Raw genomic sequence first — 23,255 nt, 5'->3', positions numbered from 1 at the left:
AAGGAATATAAGCCATACCCTGAAAATAAGACATAGTGATAGGCGCAGCAGCAATGCTGGCCGCAGCAGGAGGAGGAGGAAAAAAATCCCTTGAAAATAAGCCATAGTGTGTTTTTTTGAGGAAAAAATAAATATAAGACATGTCTTATAATATGAGAAACACGGTATTATGTTGTCCACTTTGGAGATACTCAGGCAGATTATGACTTAATTGATCCTAATGTGATGCCATCCACACTTGTGTCACACTGGTGAATCCTTTGAGGTAGTTTACTTAATCCCATATCGCAGGTGAAAGCTATGAGCAAGGTAACACATGTTCACACTCTCCCTTATCGGTGGAGGGGAGAAATACACATATTAAGCATCATTGATACTTTTGGAAATAGTTAAGACTTTTGTCAGTACAATACCACTTCTAGAGTGATTATGCTACCTCCAATTACCTCATTTTAGTGTGTGTGTGTGTGTGTGTGTGTGTGTGTATACACACACACACACACATACTATGCTTTTATGTACACAAATGAAAACACTGGAAGGGGAACAGCATACCTTTTCTTCCATTCCTTTTAGGATTAAATAATTTTTTTAAAAAAATGCAAATTGTCAAAACTTATTCAGAAGTATTTCATTTAATTTCAGTTTACAAAAGGCTTAGTTTAGTTTTACAACATAACAAAAAACTACCCTAAACACATATGTAAATTTACTCCACCATTACTGCTGTATGTAGCCAGCTTGGGTAATGGGGCATGTTACTTCGTTAAGCATATTCTAATGCAGGCACCCCCAAACTGCGGCCCTCCAGATGTTTTGGCCTACAACTCCCATAATCCCTAGCTAACAGACCAGTGGTCGGGGAAGATGGGAATTGTAGTCCAAAACATCTGGAGGGCCGCAGTTTGGGGGTGCCTGTTCTAATGTATATACTGCATACATGGAATGTACATCCGCACTGAAATTCATAAATGACCATAACAATACCTCAAATATGTTTTCGCTGCCTTCAGGAATTTACTTAAAGGTTAACAATAATAAAATAGACTACTACGAAGGAAGAATTCTGCTGTCAAGTGTGCAGATGCTGATGGGAAATCTTTTTTAAATAGTTTCCAATTTACATATGGACAATCCCAAGTTGATCTTACGGCTCTTCAAATTCGTGCCTGACGGTGTCGTATTCTGCAATGAAGTGCTTAAGTTCTTCAATACATCTCTCACCAATCTCGTGCAAATTCTGTCTCAAGGAAAACTGGATGGGTTTTTCTAACGCAGGGTCTTTTTCAATCAGCATTTTCACTACAGCACCAAAGGTTTCGCAATCCTGTCTGTACACCTAGAAATGATTTTTTTAAAAAAATAATTCATGAAATAAAGCAATATTAATGTATCCTCCACTAAAGAACAGTAGGCTAACTGGTACAACAGACTTTCTACAGAAAAGTACAGAACTTTATCTCAATTTCCAAAAACTGGCAGCTGTCATTCTGTGCCCTTTCCCCTAAGGTAGGAGTAATGGCTGGAGTTTCCCCAAAGATCTTCTCTCAAACAGTACAACTCAATGATAAAGTATTTTCCCATTACATACAGAAAATCGCAGCATCAGACTAAAACCCAAGAGATCGATTTGTAATTTTCAAAGACCTGAGAAAACAAAAGCCTAACATCTAGCCTTAAAAAAACAACTAGGTGTCAGCATCAGGCCACTTTGAGGACTTCGCTGAGCCACCTCCTCTGGTTACTACCAGCAGCTTAACTTCTGAAGACAGAAAGGGGCTCCCAAAGAGTGTCATAGTTTGGTGGGAGAATAATCTTCATCTAGCTACCTAGGGCCCAGCAAAAAAAGGCAAATACTGATAAGTTGCACGGAGAAAGAGACCAGCAACCACTGAAGAGATCTGAACTGGTGAGAGATTTCCTATAGCTGTTTCCAGTCTGCAACCCTGCAACCGTATTTTGAACTAACAAGTTTCCAAACTTGTAGAAGTCATGATGTACAACACATTGCAATAGTTTAATATGAACCTCTACCCAGGAGCAGCCGATTAAGTCCATGGCACAGAAGCTGCTTAGGCCTCCTGTGACAAGTTGCATCTCAGCACCCAGGCTGCAAACTTGATCAGAAGGAATGCAAATACATCTTCCTGGCCAGATAAACTCGCAATCAAACGCTGGGTGGTCAGGATTTAGTTTGTTTATTGGCCTTCATCCTGTCTGATTCACTACTTGCCCATTTCCAGAAACACAACATCTCAACTATCCCACCTGCTTACTATTGAGGCATACAACAGAATTTGAATATGTGAAATGGGAATGCATGCAATCTGCATGTATTTAGTACAGCAGTTGAATTTATTTGACCTGGTTAAAAATAAATAAAAAGAACACAGTTCTGCAGAAACTGCAAGCTGAATGGAAGGTGATTTCAGATTCAAGAACCTGTTGTGCTGACTAGTCTTTTTAAGTGCAAGTCCAACTTTCAAACATCTATAAAGACCGATAGTACAAGTTACATAAATAGCTCATGAAGTTTGCAGCTAATTAACCTGAAGGAGCATCTCCACCTCCATCATTCTGCCCGGACACTGAGGTCCAGCACCAAGGGCCTTCTGGCGGTTCCCTCGTTGCGAGAAGCCAAGTTGCAGGAAACTAGGCAGAGGGCCTTCTCGGTGGTGGCGCCTACCCCGTGGAACGCCCTCCCAACAGATGTCAAAAAGGAAAACAACTACCAGACTTTTAGAAGACATCTGAAGGCAGCCCTGTTCAGGGAGGCTTTTAATGTTTAATAGATTATTGTGTTTTATTTTGTTGGAAGCCGCCCAGAGTGGCTGGGGAGACCCGGCCAGATGGGCAGGGTATAAATAATAAATTATTATTATTATTATTATTATTATTATTATTATTATTAACTGTATGTCACACAAATAAAAGGTGCCTAGCCACAAAATGTTGCAATGTGCCCTGACACACTGCCTAAAAACTCAAATGTTAGTCCCTGCTCTTTGTACACAGTTTCCTCCCTATTTTAGTACATGTAAAAAAGTGAGACAATGGAGTACAAGGTTTCTGTATGTAACTTGAGTGCTGGATTTGTCTGGGGAGAACTGATATTTGCTGCAAGCTGAGAGACGTGGAAGACTGGAATTAGGAATTCAAACCAGCCTCCGCTTCAGTTTCTCCTGACTTGCAATATTTAACTTTGGTCTATATTTGCTCTTCAAGCTACACTCAGCTCAAGCTGAAATGTGGAGGTCTGAAACTTGGAGGGCAAAAGCAATGAATAACTGCAGGGTGGTTGGTAAGCTAGGATGGACAGACTTCAGGCTTCTGGGATCTACAAAGATCTAATTAGAGCTGGCTCTACAAGGCGAATCATGGCTGTTTTAAAATTTTGATTTCTCCGTTGATTCTACTAAGATCCACCAACAGGAGCTTGGCGGAAAATACAAAACACTTTGAGTTAAAGAATTCAGAGCCTGAACAGTGCAGTGTTCAGCGACAAGGCAGCTTCACAGTTGTTACAGATATCATGAACTTGGGGTTGTCCAAAACAACACCCAAGACCACCTCAGCCAGGGAAACAGGAAGGGAAGCGCACCAATAGCAGCCCCAATCTCTCCCTCTGGCCAAATACTAGGCATAGGCCTTCTATCCCAGCCCAGAAAAGAGGGGTTTCCTGACCTTTATGTACCATCTCTCCAGTCTGGATTTCTGCTGCACCAAGTAGCTGAGTAGGTCAAATCTACTCTGCTCAGGTCATCCACCTATGTTTTGGTAACACACCTTGCATACACAAAAGTGTTTCACGCTACCACGAAGCAATCCTTGAGCCAACCGTTTAAAACGTTAATTAAACCGCTTCCAGTGATTTCCAAAGATTTTTAAAAGGATAAACCGCTTTACTCAAAACATTTCAAAATACAACTAGGGAGTAATAAACTTTTGACTGCAGGAAGGACCCCACCCTTCAATGGTTTATTTTAAAAGTAGCAAACTGACCAACGCTGTTTCCTAGTAAAATTTGCTTCTCTGTGAAAACAGGAAGGGTGGCGTTTATCTACAAAAATTGTTTGCTTAGTATTGATTTGATAGCTAGAAATGCATTAATGATTCTGGTTTCAATTTATAGCCCCCTCACAGGAAGAAAATTTAATTTAGGCTTCATCTAAAGGAGAACAAAGGTTAAGTGAGGGTGGGGTTTGTTGTGCTTGTATGGAACAAAAGCAGCCCATTTTTAACAGACATGGAGAAATGCAATTTGCTGCTGAGAACATATATTCATTCTAGCATGTATTTATGAGGCCTACTGTTACACGTATGCCATAGAGACTTACAATGATTAGCTTTTAATATACTCTGTATTTTTCCTTCCTCATTTCACCCACTCTTGACTCCACTTTAGGTGGCAAGCCACCTCAAATACCAGGTTAGAACTAAAAAGAGCAAAATATAAATGTAATGTTTGTGAAAGCTAGTTTAATTTTCTGTAATGAACTGCATCATTTCCTTAATTCTGATGCATTTAAGGATTCAGAATAGGCACCTGCATATGCTGACCAGTCTGGACTTGACTGGGCAAGAACTGGGGTGCAAGAGTAACGTCTTATTGTTCTAGAAGCGTAAATATCTGAGGTTTGCAGCTTCACTCCTATGATAAAGAGATTGTATCACACTGTATATACACTCTGAGAAGTTTCTAGTCTTTGGAATGGAAACCGTTTTCCCCACGATTAACAGAAGCAATAACATCCAATCATTTACATTCTTAGCTAGCAAAACTATGGAGAAACATTATGAGATACCGTAGACAGAGTCATTGAGCATGTGTGTTTTGTAACACCAGAGCAATGGCAGATGTGATTGCATTCCATAGACTTCCTTGTCTTAGTAGCCCATGGGAAAAGTAATACCACTGTTGTTGGGTAAAGCTAACTGCACAAATTAACCTGTCTTTAATAACCAGTATTTTGGAGGGGGGCATAACTGTTACCATGTTTCTCCGGAAAATAAGCCATACCCCGAAAATAAGCCATAGTGATAGGCAGTTTAACCTTGTAGGTTAAACTGTACCATACTTAATAAATAAAAAAAGACATCCCCTGAAAATAAGCCACCGTGTGTTTTTTTGAGGAAAAATAAATATAAAACGGTGTCTTATTTTTGGAGAAACACGGTATAATTTTGTCCAGCAAATGCAAATGTGTGCTAAAGAAAACCAGGAATATTGGAAAAGCTTAATTTATAAAGTGGAGTAGACGAGACCCAAAGTACATTGATTGAAAAGCAACTTTGAATCAACGACAGATTTCTTTTTTGTCCATATTCTTTAATGTGAATGGAAATATTTTAAGTTCATTTTATCAATGAAACTACTGAAAATGTTAAGCAATAGGAGTAGCCTTCAGACCTTATTGTGCAAGTATTCCCTATGAATGAAGCAGCACATTCTCAAGAATGATCATTTTCATCGCAGTCTAAAAAAAGATGCGGCTTCCAAGCAGCTGCTGCCGCAGCTTCATAGAAACATCGAACACCCTGATCTAGATCTACAATGCTTTATTCTGTAGCTTACTGTAAGAGCATCTGCACCAAGTCTACACTTAACTTTTAAACTCTCATTAGCTTGCTATGCTGCAATAAGCCTCATCTGACGGCTGACAATCTGCTTTATTTTAAAAGATAAAATACCAGCTGGCAGAAACCACAGAAGCACATGGCAGCACCCATGTTTGTCCCACTACAGTGACTCATTTAGTCATATATATATATATATATATATATACACACACACACACACACACACACACACACACACACACACACACACACTGAGACTTGCCTTCATGCAAGTACTTTTGTTTTAAAGTACTTGCAGCCACCATGCAAGTCTTTTTGCAAAGGATTTTTTCTTCTTATGGATTTTCAGGATTCCATCCTAAATAAACTTAATAATGAAATAAACAATAATTACAAAGAATTACAAAGAGAACAGCAACTACCAGAGGTGAGGTTTACCTGTTCAATCTCCTTTGTCTTTGCTGCAATTGCCTTGGAACGACTAACATGCGAGCTGTCTTCAAATAATTCATTATTGTCTGGTATGCTGGCGCCAGTTTCTTCGTGGTGTTCTGCATATAACGGTTCTGTGGACGCAGCCTTTAAGAAAGGTACAGTAATTTTATGCAGTTAATGTACAATCTGTGTAAGGGCAGGAATGAGAGAATAAGGAAAACATGTAATTGACACAATGCAGCAAAAAGCCAGTTGAATCTAGGGTGCAAACAAAGATTTATAGTCTTGTGCCTGCTATGGGGGAGCACTCTCAGCATTTGACATTTTCTCTCCTATATAAATCTCAGAGAAACCAGTTTTTCAGATGAGGATGGATTTGTGTTTTGGACCTGATGCAGTGGGAGCTGAGAAACAGTGTTAGTTGAGAGGCTGCACATGGAATATGACAGGAAAGTCTCTCTTTGAAATTCCTTTACTGCAGAAAAGGAACAAGTGTGAAACAGCTGAATCAGAACTATCAAGAAGTCTGACTCACTATTCAGGCAATGGTTTCCAGGCCTAAATTTGTAGAACAGTGTTAATTCCCGAAGGTAGTTATAGTATAAAGTTGGCAAATTAAGCCACTTAACTTAGGTCCATTAATTTCAATAGGTCTATTCTGAGTAGAACTTACTTGAATACTGGGTACATGGCTCTGCTATCAGACAAGTTTGGAGTTTTGCTCAGCCACAAATTTGGACGTACATGAAAATTTAAGACAGCCAAATACTGCACAATGGCAAATTATTACTTTTAACTTACTTCATAATCTGAAATTTCAGGTACGCTGCTTGTGTCTGTCTTCTCTGCTTTTTCAGCCGCCCACCTACTTGCAGCCTCCGCAAGCTCCTTTTCTGACAAGCGGCTACTTTTGTCCAAGGCCTGGTGAGAAAAAAGAAACCCCAGAGTCAGTGGCAGAACTTCATGCTCTGGCACCGGGGGGGGGGGGGGCGGAGCTGGTGTGTGTCCCGGGGGCGGGGCATGCCGCCTGCAGGGGTGTGGTGACCGGCGCGGGCAGGAGGGCAGCCATGATGGCACCCTACTGGGATGGCGGTGCGCTTCCCCCGCCCTCCTCTTCCTCCACCAGTGCCCAGAGTGTGGCTGTTAATGTAATTGGTTGTAGAGAGGGGCAGCAAAATAGGATACAGCTGTGGGCAGCCTGAGGAAGTTCCACCGGCCTGCCCATAAAAAGCAAGTCTCGAGTGAGAGACTAGGGTGATATCTGCTGTTTCTAGGAACTTTCCTCTTTGTGAGACTTTGCAGGTAAGCGGAGAATTTGTTTGGATCCTGGGTGAGAGGGTGTGTCAGAAGGAAGATAAACATATGTAATAATAATAATACACCAACATCAAATGCACTGAAATACACAGAGAAGCTTAAAGGAGCAGTTTTAAAGAACCAATACTTGCAAAACGTTACTGTTACGAAAACTAGCTTCTATATTAACACTCTGAAAAATAAAAAGGAAAGGAAATTTACAGCTGAAGGGACTCTTATGAAAGATACAAAAGGTCCAATTTTTCAGAGATAAAACTATGCTTTTCAAGGACAGCCCACGAGCAATAAATTAAATGTAATTAAATAATGGTTCAGAGTTGACATAATATTCCGAATCTCCTGAACAGTTAAGAGCTCAGGAGCATCCAGCTGGCTTGCATGCTCCTTCCCCTTATTACTCCTAATAATAATAATTTTATTATTTATACCTCAGCCAATTGGTTCCCCAGCCAATCTTGGGCTGCTTTCTGCAAAATATAAAAATGTATTGCTGACTATGGTTAATGCCAGCAAGTTGCCTTCATAACCAGAATTTGAATTTGGAAGTTGGTTTCAAATTCACATTAAGAGGGCAATCTCGGACAGCAAGAGAAAGATGTAAAGCAAACCAATGAAGGGAAGGACAAGAGTACAGGAGACATGGGAGGGACTAGGCCTCCTGCATGATCCATCTACTCATCATGTTTAGGAGACTGAGAACAGTACATTTTAATTATTTCAAAATTTATATACTACTCTACATTTACAGAATGGCTGAGTGAGATAGAGAAATAAAATATAAAAGAAAACCAATAATAAAAACACTACTGTATTTAAAACATAAAAACCAGCAAAAAAAATTTAAAAAATGGCAGAGAGAGAGGGGGGAAGGACTAATTGAGGAAGGCTTTGGAGAAAAGAAATGTTTTCAACAACTATTGAAATATGAAGCCTGCTTCATTTCATTTATGACTCACTTCCGATGAAACATCCTAAAGCAATTTAACAATAAAAAACATCAGCAATAAAAACAATTTCAAATCCAACAGACTTGGATAAAAATCTCCACTTAAGAGGGCTTGTTGAGGCCCTCTCCTGCAGAATGCAGCAATCAGCTCAGTATAAAATGGGTGAGATTATATTTTAGCTATCCTAGTCCCAGGTTGTAGAGGGCTTTTGCAAACGCTTTGAACTTAAACCACTGCAAAAGGATAGGACCAGGGAGAGAGCTTAATCAAACTTTTGCACATCTGCTAAGAGCTGTGAAGGAATTCACCCTCCCTTAGCACACCAACAAACTTACACCTTGAGAACCCACACTATAGACTTGTAGAAATATGAACTTTAAAAGGCAAAAACAAATGCAGGTCTCCCTAGTATTTTTAAAAAAGAGGCCAGGATGTAACAGAGACTTCCTGCATTCAATTTACTATCTTTTACTATTGAAGTCTACTAATGAATTCACCTTTGATGGTGGCCCTGCTGCTGTTCCTGTGGGAGAGACATCTCTTGACGTTTTCAAGGACTGAGAGGAGCTTTTCTCTTTACCTAAATGGACAACAACATAAATGTTTTATTAGTCATATGAAGAAAAGCATTTGAAAATGAAACTGTTACACAGCTGCTTAATGGCAATGGGTTCTGTTTGAGTTATATGGTGGATTATTAGACTGTCTAACAACTGTTTGATGACATCTCTCCTTCCTCAGTAAAAACCTGAAATGGACTTCTCTCCATCCAAGCCCACTTATCAGATTTTGGGGTGGGGTGAGGACAGAACTTTGGACCTCCAGACTTAATCATCTAAAATACTGGAGACTTGTGCTGTTAATGTACATGATTGTTCCTTTATTTTAAATAAACGTATGGTAAATTAATATTTCTGAATCACCTTTTCACCAGCTGGGTAATACTAGACCCACTTATGTGTGAGTAAGCCTTAATGAATTCGGTGACACTTGCATCTGGCTAAGCCAGCAGAGGAGTTTACTTTTAGGCACGCAAAGCAATTTCAGTGTAAACCCAAAGCAAATGAAGGATCTCAAAATTTCCCTTACTTGAGGCTTCCAGACTTTGAATGCTTTCCTGTGATCACCTCTTCCGCTATCAAGCGATTCTTTAATGCATTCCACTGCCTTTATAAATCACATGATCACACATAATAAAATACTAGCAAAATTGGTTGGTTCAATCAGCATAAACCCAAAGCTTCCATGATTTACAGACATGTCCTTTTATCCTGTGCTGTTTTTGCACACGAGTCAGACAGACTTCACTCATACAATGGGACTTCATCTTCCTCGCCTTCCCACTGCAGTCCCCCAAGCACCAGCCCAAAATCTGTTCTAGGGAAAGAGGAGATCCCGTTGCACACATAGAAGTCTGCTTCTCATGCAACCTTCAATTCTGCCCACTGTGCTTCTCTTTATGTGATCAGAAGAGGCAAGGGGAGGCCATTTTTGCCCGTTTCTCCTTGGGCTGACCATGCAACAGCCCAAAATTTGCTGAAAGGAGTTTGAGGAGCCTTTGTAATGATATAATACATGGCAAGTGCAGAAGAAAGGTGGAACTGGGCAAAAATCAACTCCTGCCTGATTTTGGACTCATAGAAACTTATGGATCAAAGAGCCTTCTCAAAAAGTGCAAGAATGCAACTAACTACAAACCTTAGAGCGAGGAGCTGAATTCCCTCAAGCACTTAGCATTGCGACCTTGTATATAGGGGAAGTCAGTGCCAGCTCACTAATGTTAGATTCCATCCATCCTCTATTACCTGGTTGAGAAATATTTCTTTTAGGTAAAGATGACATACTTCTGCTATGCTGGGACTGGTGGTAGGCATAGGCTTTGCTTCTGTCGGGAGAGTAACTTCTGCTGCTGACGCTGGACCCAGATCTGCTGTGGGGGGAATCCCTTCGGCTGACCGGCGATTCCCTGAAGTAAGGAGAATCTCTCTTATGCGGGGATCGATCTCTCGCATAGTGAGGGTAGACGGGTTTCCGGCGCATGCCGTCTCTCAGGTCCCTTTCAAAGTCCCATAAAAAGAAATTAAAATGACTTAATAAATGTCAAAATTTTAGGAGCACACAACTAAATACCTGAAGCAAGTACCCATCTTCTATTGAATCTTTCCTCCGAGACAAATCAGTTTATTAGTATTATCTGAGAAGGAAAAGTGTCGGTGTAAAATACATGGCGATTGTTGCCAACTTGGATGGCATTAGAAGAGGACGGGATACATGCGTGGGAGGTAGGGCTACCAATGGTGATTGGGAACGATGGCTATGCTCAACCTCCACTGTCAGAGGCAGTATGCCTCTGCATATCAGTTGCTGAGGGAAACAAGTGGGGAGAATGTTGTTGCACTCAGCTCCTGCATCTGGTTGGCCACTGTGAGAAAAAGATGGGACTTTGATCAGATCCGGCAGAGCTGTTCCTCCAACTTCCTCTAATGTCTTATACATCTCTACTTGTGATTTTCTTCAGCTAAAAATTATTCTCAGTGAGCCAAGAGGCTGATTCAAGTGCAGTGCGCAGAGTAAAGAGATACAGTGCCTAAAAACATTCTGAATGGGCAGCCTGAGACGTAAGCACTGATCATTCTGTAGATCACATCTTCAGGGGTTTCATCTCCATACTGTATTCACTTTACCTTTCTAAGGATAAATAGCAACCTTCATTGGGTTGCAATGAATGCTGGTCCTGTTCAGAGCAGACCGAATGAAATTAATGGACACAACTAACATGAGGGTCTGGTAACTTCTGTTTCAGTGTATCTGAAGAAGTGTGCATGCACACGAAAGCTCATACCTATGACAAACTTAGTTGGTCTCTAAGGTGCTACTGGAAGGATTTTTTTAATTTTTTGTTTTGACAACTAACTTAGGTTTATTAATTTCAATGCCAGGGATGTGGGTGGCACTGTGGTCTAAGCCACTGAGCCTCTTGGGCTTGCCGATCAGGAGGTCAGCGGTTTGAATCCCCGCAACCAAGTGAGTTCCCGTTGCTCCGTCCCAGCTCCTGCCAACCTAACAGTTTGAAAGCACACCAGTGCAAGTAGATAAATAGGTACCACTGTGGCGGGAAGGTAAACGGTGTTTCCGTGCGCTCTGGGACTTGTCACAGTGTTCCATTGTGCCAGAAGCAGTTTAGTCATGCTGGTTACATGACCCGGAAAGCTGTCTGTGGACAAACACCGGCTCCCTCGGCCTGAAAGTGAGAGGAGCGCCACAACCCCATAGTCGCCTTTGACTGGACTCAACTGTCCAGGAGTCCTTTACCTTTTTACCTTTACCTTATTAATTTCAATGGGTCTATTCAGAGTAGAACTACAGCCCATGCTCTGTCATAGCTGCAAATCTTTCCTTTCAAATTCATGGATATTTTCACATTGTCAAGTTGAAATAGACATTCATCTTCTCATACGGCTAAATTGACAACATCCAGCGTGAGATCAACATTTGGCATAGGTTGGTGTAGCTTTGTTGGCTACCAATAGGGAAATCTAATGTATCCCTCCTAGAAATAAGGTACCTTGGGAAGAAACATGAAATTTTCATATCTTATAAGATATGGGTCTCCAGCTGTTTTTGGACTACAACTCCCACCATCCCTAAGCTAGCAAGACCAGTGGTCAGGGATGATGGCAGTTGTAGTCCAACAACAGCTGGAGACCCAAGTTTGGGAAACACTAGTTTAGATCAATGATCATTAAAAAAAAAAGAAAAAAGATATGAAAACACAATTCCATCAAAAGATCCGATAGCCAACATTTGGGGTGTACTTGGGCAAAAACTCAACCGTACAGGAAAAAAACCTGCATTAAAACTAGAGTCAAGTTTCAAACCGTGAAGATTCACATAAAGTTAAGAAGTGTGGAAACCAACACCAACTAGATCTAGATTAGGAATGTCCATGGACCAGCCAGGAAATACATTAAAGTGACCTGAAATTTTTCACATCTTCACTGGGCTTTTACAACCGTTATATTGCATTGCAATAAAAGGGAGATATTTAAAGCAAACTGAAACATGGGTTATTTTATTGCTTTACTTCAGTCTCTTTGTAAGTTTGTGCTTTAAGTGTATGATCCACAGAGAGCCACACATAGATGCAGCAGTTAAAATAATGGTAAATGGGGGGAAAGAGCCCTCTAGTGTACACTTTGCAGAGCACCTTCAATGCTGAAAACAAGCATTAGGCTCTTGGGAGGAATGCAATGAACAGTTTGCACCACCACTAATACAAAAATAATTTATCAATTTCAGTTTCAGGTATGCATGCACTTCCCAATGTGCTCTAAAAGACCTGAAAGCCTGGTCACTATTTTGTGACGTTTTGGTTGCTTCTAATGGTTGCATTCTCTTGCTGCCAAGACAGCAATAGGGAGACAAAGTGAAGTCTCCTCCCATCCGTCCATTTTCTGCTAACATCCTGCTGTCCCTTGCTCATAGGAGCATTTTCTTCACACTTCCATGCCTTATCACTTCTGTCTTTTGTCTTCACCCCCTTAGAATCTTGGTTTTATTTCCTACTAAACTAATTTCTCACTTTCCTCAAGAGGAAATTGCCTACGAACCTTCCACACAGTCTGCTTCATTCTCTCACAAGAGTTATAAGGTGTAGATGAGAGCCATATGCGTTATCTCAGATACCAGAAACACCTCTTAGCGTATGACAAATCTGGTTGGCAAATAAACAACAACAAAAAGTAGTTAAAGGGGCAAGCATCAATTAGCAAAGGAAGCTTGGCATTAAAAAAAAGGCAACTAAGCTCTTGGAGCAAATAGTTGGGACCTAGGTTTCAGAACATCAATAAACTCATTTTATGACAAAGCTCAAGCCCTAATCACATGCTTGCTCTAATAAGTAAAGCAGAATGGAATGCCAGCAAGCTGGCTGAAGACAAGACAAATGATGGCCCCACTTTCTAGGAAGTAACTTCCACTGTATTCAAATAGGACCTACTTCTGAGTAAACACACTGTGGATTGCATTTTAAGTCACTGGCAGGGTGGGAAGAGCTTTACCTAGATGTTCAACATCCCCTCCTTAGCTGCTTAAACTTACAGGCTTGTGGTGCTGAAAGTGTTGTTCTTTCCCTCATTCCACAAAGAGGGTTTGTGTTTCCCAGAGCCAATGCTCTGGAGGCAGTGACAGTCTCTTTAAAGAAGTCACTTGGATCTCCAAATGTTTGCTCACTCTCTTGTTTTTTCAGCTGCTGATGGCGGCAGTGAAAACGATCCCTTTTGTTGGAAGAGGAGCAGTGCTACTTTTAAATGCACTGCATTAAAACATTCTACATGAACAAGTTTTTTGTTATGAAGCACCTAATGTGGCAGCAGGAGTATGCCAAATTCTAAATAAAAGTACCTAGTAGGATCTAATATTCTCTCCCCCCCCCAAATCCAGTGTGAACTTCAACTTTGCAGATCCTGTATGTCCATCTTTAGGATTGTAAAACTGAGTCAACCATGGAATAGGAATACTAAACAATATGCCTATTTCTTCAGTTCTAGCCTTCAAACATAAAAATACTATTAGTGGCCTTGGATTAATAAAGAGCAGAATCCATATCTTGTACTGTAATTCTCACCAGCTAAACACTACCAAAATAAAATCTACATACGCTAGCTCTTTGCCTAAAAACAGAACTGCTTTAAGAGTCTTTAAACCACATCAAGTAATCCAGAAAAAAAAACAAAAAGAAGAGAAGTAACTGCTTATAGGCTCTTACTCCACTGCTAACAAAGCAAGCCTCATGCGATCACATCTTTTAAGAGCAAGGTTATGGAATAGACCCAAGGAATACACCCAGACATTGTGACAGTATGTGAAAGATGGAAAAGAAGTGCTGGTTTTCCGAAACAATTTTTGGCATAAATGTGTGCAAACACACACAAAAACTCCTTTCTCTCAGAAAGTTTCAGACACAAAAACACTTCTCCAAGACTTGTTAAAACTGTTTATCTGATGAGAGAGCAGGCCAATCCACATGCCAATAAATCACACAATGGCATTTATTAGCCACCCTTTCCCTTAAGATCCTAATCAGCTCCATCCCAATTTCTCCCTGCTAAGAGCATACAGTACTGTGCTATTACAGATGTAAATAAAATGCACCTGGAATGAGTGACCCTCATCTGAACTCATGATGTGTGTGGGGGGGGGAGATTGTCGTGTCATTGCTTACGACTGAGAAATATAGTAGTCAAAACTGAGGTAGCTGCACTGTTAACATGAAGCAGCAGAAATGCATCAGGTTTACGGAATCGAAAGTGTAACTTCACAGTCACTGATTCAAAGTTGGTTTGTATTTATTTATTTATTTGATCCTGTAATCAAGGGAAGGTCAAATGTAATATTTATTCTGTTTGGCCATTGGAGGTCACTACTGCACTTTAAACACTGTCTACCATTTGATCCAGTTTTAAGTTAGAAAAGACAAAAGATTTAAAGTGCATGCCATTTTTTTTCTTTAAACACTCAAGTCTATGACATTTAATGAAGTGGCAGGTTTTAGGAAATAGATAATGATGTTAAATCCTTAAAGTTTTGGTGCATTGTTTTGATCACTTTGATCACCAGGCAGAAAAGCAAACAGGGGTATCATTAAAGGAATGGACATCGGATTAAGTCCAAGAGGGTAATCCATCCAATACAGTCATGGATAAAATGTCTGGAATGAATTTAGAAGCAAACCACATCCCACCACCAATGCAGTTTCTTACAACTAATTTATTCAGATAAGCAATAAAACCTATTAAATGTTTGTCAGATTGTTAAATTTCAATACCGCACTCATCTGAAGATCAAAAGGCAGTTTATAACACAAAAAATACCAAAATACATAATATTAACAAACAAAAACACTACTCCCTACAGTTTAACAGGCCATGTTTACAAACTAAATGCTGCTTAATGTCACTTCAGGGTAATTCTAATTAATTCATACCTCTCCTAAAATTTCAAAATACAATTTCAATGTATACGTCAAAAATCTGTAATATTCTAACCGTAATACATGAAATAAAATCAGAAATCAAAGTTAGTTGGGAAAAACACTTAAATACCAAGAAAGACAACAACATTATACAGATGTGGCAGCAATAGAAAACTTTTACAATTTTTTTTAGATTGAAGTAATTAGGAAGACAGATGAAATCAGAAATTTGAATTAAACCCTACTGTTATTCTACTGGGAAACCTATGAGAGAGGGCTTTAAAACGATAGAACTATGGTGATAGAAAGAATATACTGGTGGCAGCAATAATTTTAATATGGGGGTGGGAACAGAAGGCACCATCCATAAAAGAAAGGCAACAAGCTAACCAACACAGGATTCTAATGCAGAAGGACAGCTTGGCATAAGTTTATTAATTATCTCCATAGTAAAACAATATACAAATACTGGTAAAGCTGTTGTAGAGATAATTACTTTAGAAATCAAAGAACAGAACAGTTTTTATTTAAACACCAATAACTGTTAATATTCTCTAGAATATGTATAATAAATGTTTTTCTTTCATCTTTTGAATAAATAGTTCATTTATTTTTCTGTATTTTAGAATCATGATCATGAGCAATGGATGTTTGTTGTACAAAATGTTCTATTTCTTATTTTAAATATATATGATATTGATGCATTTTAGTAAAATTGTTATTGATAGATTTCTTCCTTAATTTTTCAGCAATCCTAACAGCATGCATTTCAACATGGGGCTCACAGGCAGCCACTTCTACCTACCCTCGAGTTATAAAGCATTGTAGACACACACTGATGCAGATACTGTATATTAAAACTGACAGAACAGAACTGCCCCTCTGTTAGTCAACCACTGCCCTCCACAGGTTGAAGTCTGAACTACAAACCAAACACACTTTGAAGATCTGAAGATAAAAATAGCACACCACACTTGCTGAAATCTCTTGGCAAGCTATTAAAACAAAGTGAAGTTTTATCTACACACGGATTTGATCTAAGCTGTGGCCCCTCTCATGGTTGTTCAACTACACTTCCTGCCCAATGACCAAGAGCAACTCTGCCAAATGCTTTGCTGAAATCTAGATAAATTACATCCACAGCACTCCAATAATCCACTGAGCTAAGAACCCAATAAAATAAAAGACGTCCTGGCAGGATTTATTCTTAACAAATTCATACTGCCATCAACTAATCGCTGCACTGGGATCAAAATGCTTGCAAACTGATTTATAATTTATTCTAGTATCTTTGGACTTGGAAGTCAATGGTTAGTTACCCATTGTCAAAGATGTTGTAGTGATCGTGCAAGAGACAGCCCCCTTGCTCCAGCCCCATTCGTCCAAGGAGCCACTCGACCCCGCAAGGGCAAGCCAAGGTTCTCTCTCACTCGATCACGTTTTACACAAAACTTAATCAAGTAGTTCACTGCCACCACTGAGTTACGCCCAGCCATTCAAACGAACATTTACTGGTAGGGTCAAGCAGCCAGGTACCAGAATTAGCTTTGCAGCCGGAAATATCCAAACTCAGACAAATTGTTCCTTTTTAGAATTTGTGAAAGAAAAAGGGATAAGTAATAACCCCCCCCCAAAAAAAAATACAGTTCTCAACAAAAAGGGTTACAGATTATTCAGACACAAAAACATTGTATAATATTTTTCTGGCTAAACTTATGTACTCACACAGTATAAGCAATCTTGAAAAATAACAAAGTGTTGATCTCCTGCCTCTCCAGGCAGGGGCATGGCTTTCTTTCCAGGAGAAAAGGCATTGAGCAATTAATATTTGAAAACCCCAAATTCTTATGGATTCAGGGCACGTAGACTTCCAATACTGACCTATCAGATTAGCTCCTTAATTGTGTATTGACCAATCAATTTAAATCTCTAATTGCGCTTTGGCCAATGGGATTAGGAAAACCATTCATCTGATGGTTGTCAAAAGACCAAACCCAAAAGCTCTCACTTAATACTTCAAAGTAAGAATTCAGGGAAACTCCCCAATAATTCCCAGGCCCCTCTTGCCACGTCTGGAGACACTAAACCAATTAGGCAGATAACCTTCTGTGATTTTAAAGGTAAAGGTAAAGGGACCCCTGACCATTAGGTCCAGTCGTAACAGACTCTGGGGTTGCGGCGCTCATCTCACATTATTGAGCCAGTGTACAGCTTCCAGGTCATGTGGCCAGCATGACAAAGCCGCTTCTGGCAAACCAGAGCAGCACACGGAAACGCCGTTTACCTTCCCGCTGTAGCGGTACCTATTTATCTATTTATACTTTGACGTGCTTTCGAACTGCTAGGTTGGCAGGAGCTGGGACCAAGCAACGGGAGCTCACACCGTCGCAGGGATTCGAACCGCGGACCTTCTGATCGACAAGCCCTAGGCTCTGTGGTTTAACTCACAGCTCCACCCACGTCTGTGATCTTACCCCTTCCCAAATAAACATCCTCTTCACAGCTAAAGCACATCAGCACATTCCACTAGAACAGGCACCCCCAAATTCGGCCCGCCAGATGTTTTGGACTACAATTCCCATCTTCCCCAACCACTGGTCCTGGTAGCAAGGGATCATGGGAGTTGTAGGCCAAAACATCTGGAGGGCCGCAGTTTGGAGGTGCCTGCACTAGAATAATAGAACTGTAAGTTGGAAAGGGCCCTGAGGACGAGCATCTCGCTTAACCCTCTGCAATGCAGGGATATGCAGTTTTCCCATATGGGGATCGAAACTGCAACTCTGGTATTATTAGCACCATGCTCTAACCAACTGGGAATCCTAGAACTTGAACATAAGGCAGATAGGTAGGTATTACCTGACCAACCTTGAACTACAATCCTGATTTCTCACCAGTCATACCGGCTTATAGGAGATCCCCCTTTCTCTTTGTACCTGTTAATATTTCATCATCCTTACGAAGAACACAAGAGCAGCTTGCTGGATCAGGCCAATGGCCCACCTAGTCCAGCATCTGGTTCTCAAGAATGACCAACCAGATGCCTGTGGGAAACCTGCAAGCACTCCTGTGGCTTCCAGCAATGGATAATCATATAATGCCATTCCAATAATATTGTTACTGAGCGGAATAACTACCATTTCCTTCCTCTCCCTTTGAACATACCTTTTTAATGCTTTTACCAACTCTTGAAGCCACAGCTGGCATGCATAGCTTTCAGCATCAAGGTTCTAGGCAGCATAAGAGCTTATGCATTCATAGGTCCTAGAACCCGGTGAATTGGGTGACATGGTAGGTAGGTATTTTACCATGCAATGGCATCCAGGCCATATTGCACCACACAATATGGCCTGGGAGTATGTTCAATCTTATCTGGTCCTCCCCATCATCCGCTATGCAGAGTCCAATCAAGTACAGCAGCAACAGGACCAATACAGTCATTTCCCCCATCAGATTAGAAGTTCCCATCCTATCAAAACAAACATTGGATTCAGATCCAGAAAGCTCTGTGGCTGGGAAGCAAACATCAAAAATAGCTCTCACTACTCATGCCTGGTACACCAACAATCAAAATAGTAAAAAAAATACTATCAGAGACACAGAAACATGGGTAGAATTCAAGGTAAAGGTAAAAGGACCCCTGATTGTTAGGTCCAGTCACAGACAACTCTGGGGTTGTGGTGCTCATGTACAGCTTCCAGGTCATGTGGCCAGCATGACTAAGCCGCTTCTGGCGAACCAGAGCAGCGCACAGAAACACCGTTTACGTTCCTGCCAGAGCGGTACCTATTTATCTACTAGGTTGGCAGGAGCAGGGACCGAGCAACGGGAGCTCACCCGATCGCGGGGATTCGAACCGCCAACCTTCTGATCGGCAAGCCCTAGGCTCTGTGGTTTAGACCACAACACCACCTGCGTCCCAATAAATTCAAGGTATTTAGCGGTAAAGACGTTTCAGGAACTTATAGCGTCAATGCAGAACAGCATGAACACTACCACTCTTACTTTAAAGTTCCAATGAGAGAGAGAGAGAGAGAGAGAGAGAGAGAGAGAGAGAGAGAGAGAGAGAGAGAGAGAGAGAGAGAGAGAGAGAGATGTGTGTAAACCTGGCATTCAAATTGCTAGGCACAAATTGATCTTTAATATCTACAAAATAATTCTTAAAAATTCAGAAGTGTATGCAATTAAAACACCATTATTTTATGTTAAAAACACGGTTACCTATAATCAGGCTGACGACTAGCAGGATGGTCGTCCCTTTGCCATCTACCGGTATATCCAGGATCATCCTATAAAAGTGAAATTGTAAAATGCAAAATCGAGTATAATGCAAGATACAGTTTGAAGATTTAAAACTTCACTATTTTTTTACCTTACTTTAAACACAATCCACATAGTAGAAGGGCTCTCAGTTTCACCATACCTCTCACAAATATTTGGAGCAGTTCTCTGTTGAGAATCTCTTTCTCAACAATATATAGAACACTATAGGTCTTTCAGAGACACTGAAGTTACTAAGTATTATGTAACCAAAATTATTTTCCCCAAAGGGGCAAGGAGCAGAATGCACTGATCAAATGTTAAATCCAGAAATTATATCTTAATTTGCATGTTGCTGATGAGCTTGTTTCATTAGGCAAACAGAATGATATACTGATGAGACCAAGACAATACTTCTACAACAGCAATAGCCATCCTCCAAACAACATACCCTGGGAACTATGAAAATCTACTATAGAAATGAGCAAAAAGGAGGCTAGTCAGATTTGATGCACCATTTTTAAAGGTAACCTAGTGTGTTACATTTTAGGAAATAGAATCAAAGCATTGTGGTTGCTTTCCTATTGTGATTACATAACAGGTTTCATGGTAGTTGAGGTGCAAATTTAGGTATGATTTCTTTGAGCTGGTTAATTTAAGATAGAAGCCCAAAAAACCCATTAGGAACATGCAATTTCTAGCTGTGTGCCACGAGGGGCAAAAATTTAACTTACCATTCTGTGTGGTGGTCCACTTCTTCTTTCGTGGACAAAACCGCGGCCCTCTCCGTAATCTCTATAGCCAACATGAGCATGACTATATTCATATCTACTGTAGCTTCCTTCCCCAGGTCTCTCTGGAAGTGGTGGTTTCTTGTTTGCAAAGTTGACTTCTCGAGCATAGTCATCCTAAAAAGGTGAAATGGTGTTTTATTTATTAGGGGAGTGATAGCCCACCCAAGGCAACTCACATGAATTTCCACTTCCTCTGCTCCTCACACACACACGTGCACACACACACATACTTGATCAGGATAAAGAGTAGTTATGCCAAAATAGCCCAGTTTCTTCCACCATTCTTCCACCATTAAGATTTCACCACTACTTAATTTACAGTTGCCTTCCCATAAATATTTAGGGCAATGCCCAATTATATCTATCTGCTTGCCCTACGGAAATCCAGTGGTACAATAAGACTTCCAGCGTCACTTCTTCCCCCTTCTGCCTTCCCAATACCATCCAAAATCTACTCTAGAGGGGTGAAGGATTCTCCAGAGCAGAGCGGATTTTGAGGGCACGGGGGACATTGTGGGCAGATTTAGAATGTCACTGCTCACATGATACTGGAACTCACACCATGAGATCTAAAATTACACATTTCTTCCATTACGTTTCCTTTTCAATAACTCAAAGTTACTATATACTTGTTCTGTTTGTTTGTTTGTTTAATTTACTGCCCTTCCTCCGAAGATAAATGAGAACACAAAATACATAATAAAACAAAAACAAAACAAATAAATCACAAGCCCACAAACACATTTAAAAGACCATAGAACGTCAATCAGCCAAAGGCTTGGTTATACAGAAATGTTCTCACCTGGTGCCTAAAGATATGTAATGAAGGCACCAGGCAAACCCCCCTGGGGAGAGCATTCCACAAACAGGGAGCCACTGTAGAAAAGGCCCACACTCATATTGACACCCTCCAGACCTTGCATGGGGGAAGCACACAAAGAAGGACTTCAGATGATGATTGCAAGGTTTGAGTTGGTTCATATAGGGAGAGACTGTCCTTGAAGTATTGTGGTCCTGATCTGCTGAAGGTTTTATAAGTCAAAACCAGCACTTTGAATTGGACTCAGAAACCGTCTGGCAGCCAGTGCAGTGGAGCCAGGTTCCAACTGACTTGCCCCGGTGAGCAGCCTGGTCGCCAAATTCTGCACCAGCTGAAGTTTCCGAACAGTCTTAAGAGGCAGCCCTATATATAACACATTGCAGTAATCCAATCTAGAGGTTACAAGAGCGCAGACCACAGAAGTTAAAGTTATTCCTGTTCTGGTTTGCAAGTGTTTTTAGGAAGCCATTTGTCCAATGCGGCTTCCACTTGAGTGCAGGAAGCTCCTGCAGCCAATTGGAAGCCGTGCCTTGGTTTTCAAATGGTTTTGGGAGTTGAACGGACTCCTGCAATGGATTAAGTTTGAGAATCAAGGTACCACTGTATTGGAAACATAAAACCATTTAAAGGACCTAAAGCAGTTCTCTCAAAATCACTTAATAATTATTGAAATGCACTGATCCTTAGCTAAAACATGCTTCTGTAAACTATTACTGTCATTATTGAATTAGTAATTGTTAGTTAAAGAGCAGTTCTGCCTATTTTTACATCCTACTGCTGCTTAGCTATTAAAAAAAACAACTGACTGACTAGATATATGTCGTTCAATCTCATCCAATATCCAGCCTGTTGAAAATGGGAAGAGCATTCTTACTCCTGTAAAAGGAATTAAGAAGCATCACAAACCAGAAGAAACTTCAGCGAGTTTGATTTATTTTTCCCTAATGTGTTGCAATTATATAGTCTCCACAAAATTCCCACTCCAGCTACTGCTGATGGGGCAGCTTCTCTGCCCTTGGGGGCTATCAGGAATTAGTCTCACTACAGGATCCTTAAGTTTATGCACCCTCCCCTATGTATAAGGAGGAGGGAGAGACTGAAGTCAGAAGCAGCTCTTCCAGGTATGGGCCTTCCTACGCTGCTCACCCCTGGCCAATTGTCACAAGATGCAGATATATTGGACAGTTGCAGAGGAACCTTAGTGCCCCGTTCTCCCAGAGTAACACACCTGACAAAGTAGTTACCGGTGCAAACAGTGCAATATGTGAAAGCCAGAAAAAGGTACACAAAAGTAAAAACCATCAAGATTTACCAAAAGCCAGCTTAAAAACTTAAAAAGAAGGACAACCTAGTACTAATACCTTGTATTCTACGCTGTCAAACACATACGGCAAACACTGCAAATGGAAAAAAATTAGAAAGTTTTCTTTTTTAAAACAAATCCCATTTGTTATCACTAAGGCTTAAAGGAATTCGTATATTTAGGATATTTCTATACCACATTTTCAACAACAGTTCTCAGAACGGGAATTCTGGGAATTGTAATTCTGGGAATTATAACATATAAACAATGATAAAACAGGAAATTGAAGCAACATGTAAATAACTAAATGATTTGAGAGGCATGGGGAACTGAAATGATAATGTAAGAACCAGACAAACCTTCCTGTAGATGGAATTACAAAGGCAGGGTGCCACAACCAAGAGGTCTTACATCAGAGGTCAAATGTTCTTGAACACGGACATCTATAGATGACCTCATGGCATGGGCAGGTGTCAGAACAGAGACTCCTTTGTTCAGCTAGATAAGCCATGTAGGGCATTAAAAAGGAAGCACCACCACTCTGAATTGTCATTGGAAATGGGCTGGGGTTTGCTTAACAATGCCCTTTTAATTTAATTTTAATTTATTCATAGAAGAAATTCATACTGAACAGTTTTGACATTTTATTAAAGTCTAAGATATAGTATGTCAAAACTGTATCTTGACTAGGGGTAAAACATGCAAATATTCTAAGTTTCCATTGCTGCTCAGATTTCTCTCCCTATAAAGGCCAATCCTGATATTACTTTTTTTCTACACAGATAAAGATGTAACTGGGGAGACAAGTGATGTCTTAAGGCAGGAGTCT

General features: G+C 40.4%; 1 protein-coding gene across 26 annotated transcripts in view; it reads right to left on the bottom strand.

Annotated features, from left to right (window-relative positions):
- Positions 1-619: 619 nt before the first annotated feature.
- The window catches only part of PPHLN1 (periphilin 1), a 29,044-nt gene continuing 6,408 nt past the window's right edge, over positions 620-23,255 (bottom strand). For 8 of the 26 annotated variants that reach the window (XM_088677024.1, XM_088677030.1, XM_060279607.2 and 5 more), the window contains 8 exons: positions 22,485-22,520; positions 20,244-20,417; positions 19,471-19,538; positions 10,085-10,335; positions 8,777-8,859; positions 6,817-6,936; positions 6,019-6,159; positions 620-1,339 (listed from right to left, as the gene is read on the bottom strand). In XM_088677024.1, coding sequence (XP_088533150.1) covers positions 1,148-1,339; positions 6,019-6,159; positions 6,817-6,936; positions 8,777-8,859; positions 10,085-10,335; positions 19,471-19,538; positions 20,244-20,417; positions 22,485-22,520 — 1,065 coding nt within the window. In that variant the 3' untranslated portion in view covers positions 620-1,147. The remainder of the gene's footprint in view (positions 1,340-6,018; positions 6,160-6,816; positions 6,937-8,776; positions 8,860-10,084; positions 10,336-19,470; positions 19,539-20,243; positions 20,418-22,484; positions 22,521-23,255) is intronic. The other 18 variants (XM_088677035.1, XM_088677026.1, XM_088677036.1 and 15 more) reach the window with 6 other exon arrangements.

This window comes from Zootoca vivipara, chromosome 9 (assembly GCF_965207765.1).
Source record: "Zootoca vivipara chromosome 9, rZooViv2.hap1.1, whole genome shotgun sequence".
Lineage (NCBI taxonomy): Eukaryota > Metazoa > Chordata > Lepidosauria > Squamata > Lacertidae > Zootoca > Zootoca vivipara.
This window is presented reverse-complemented; position numbering and strand designations above follow the sequence as displayed.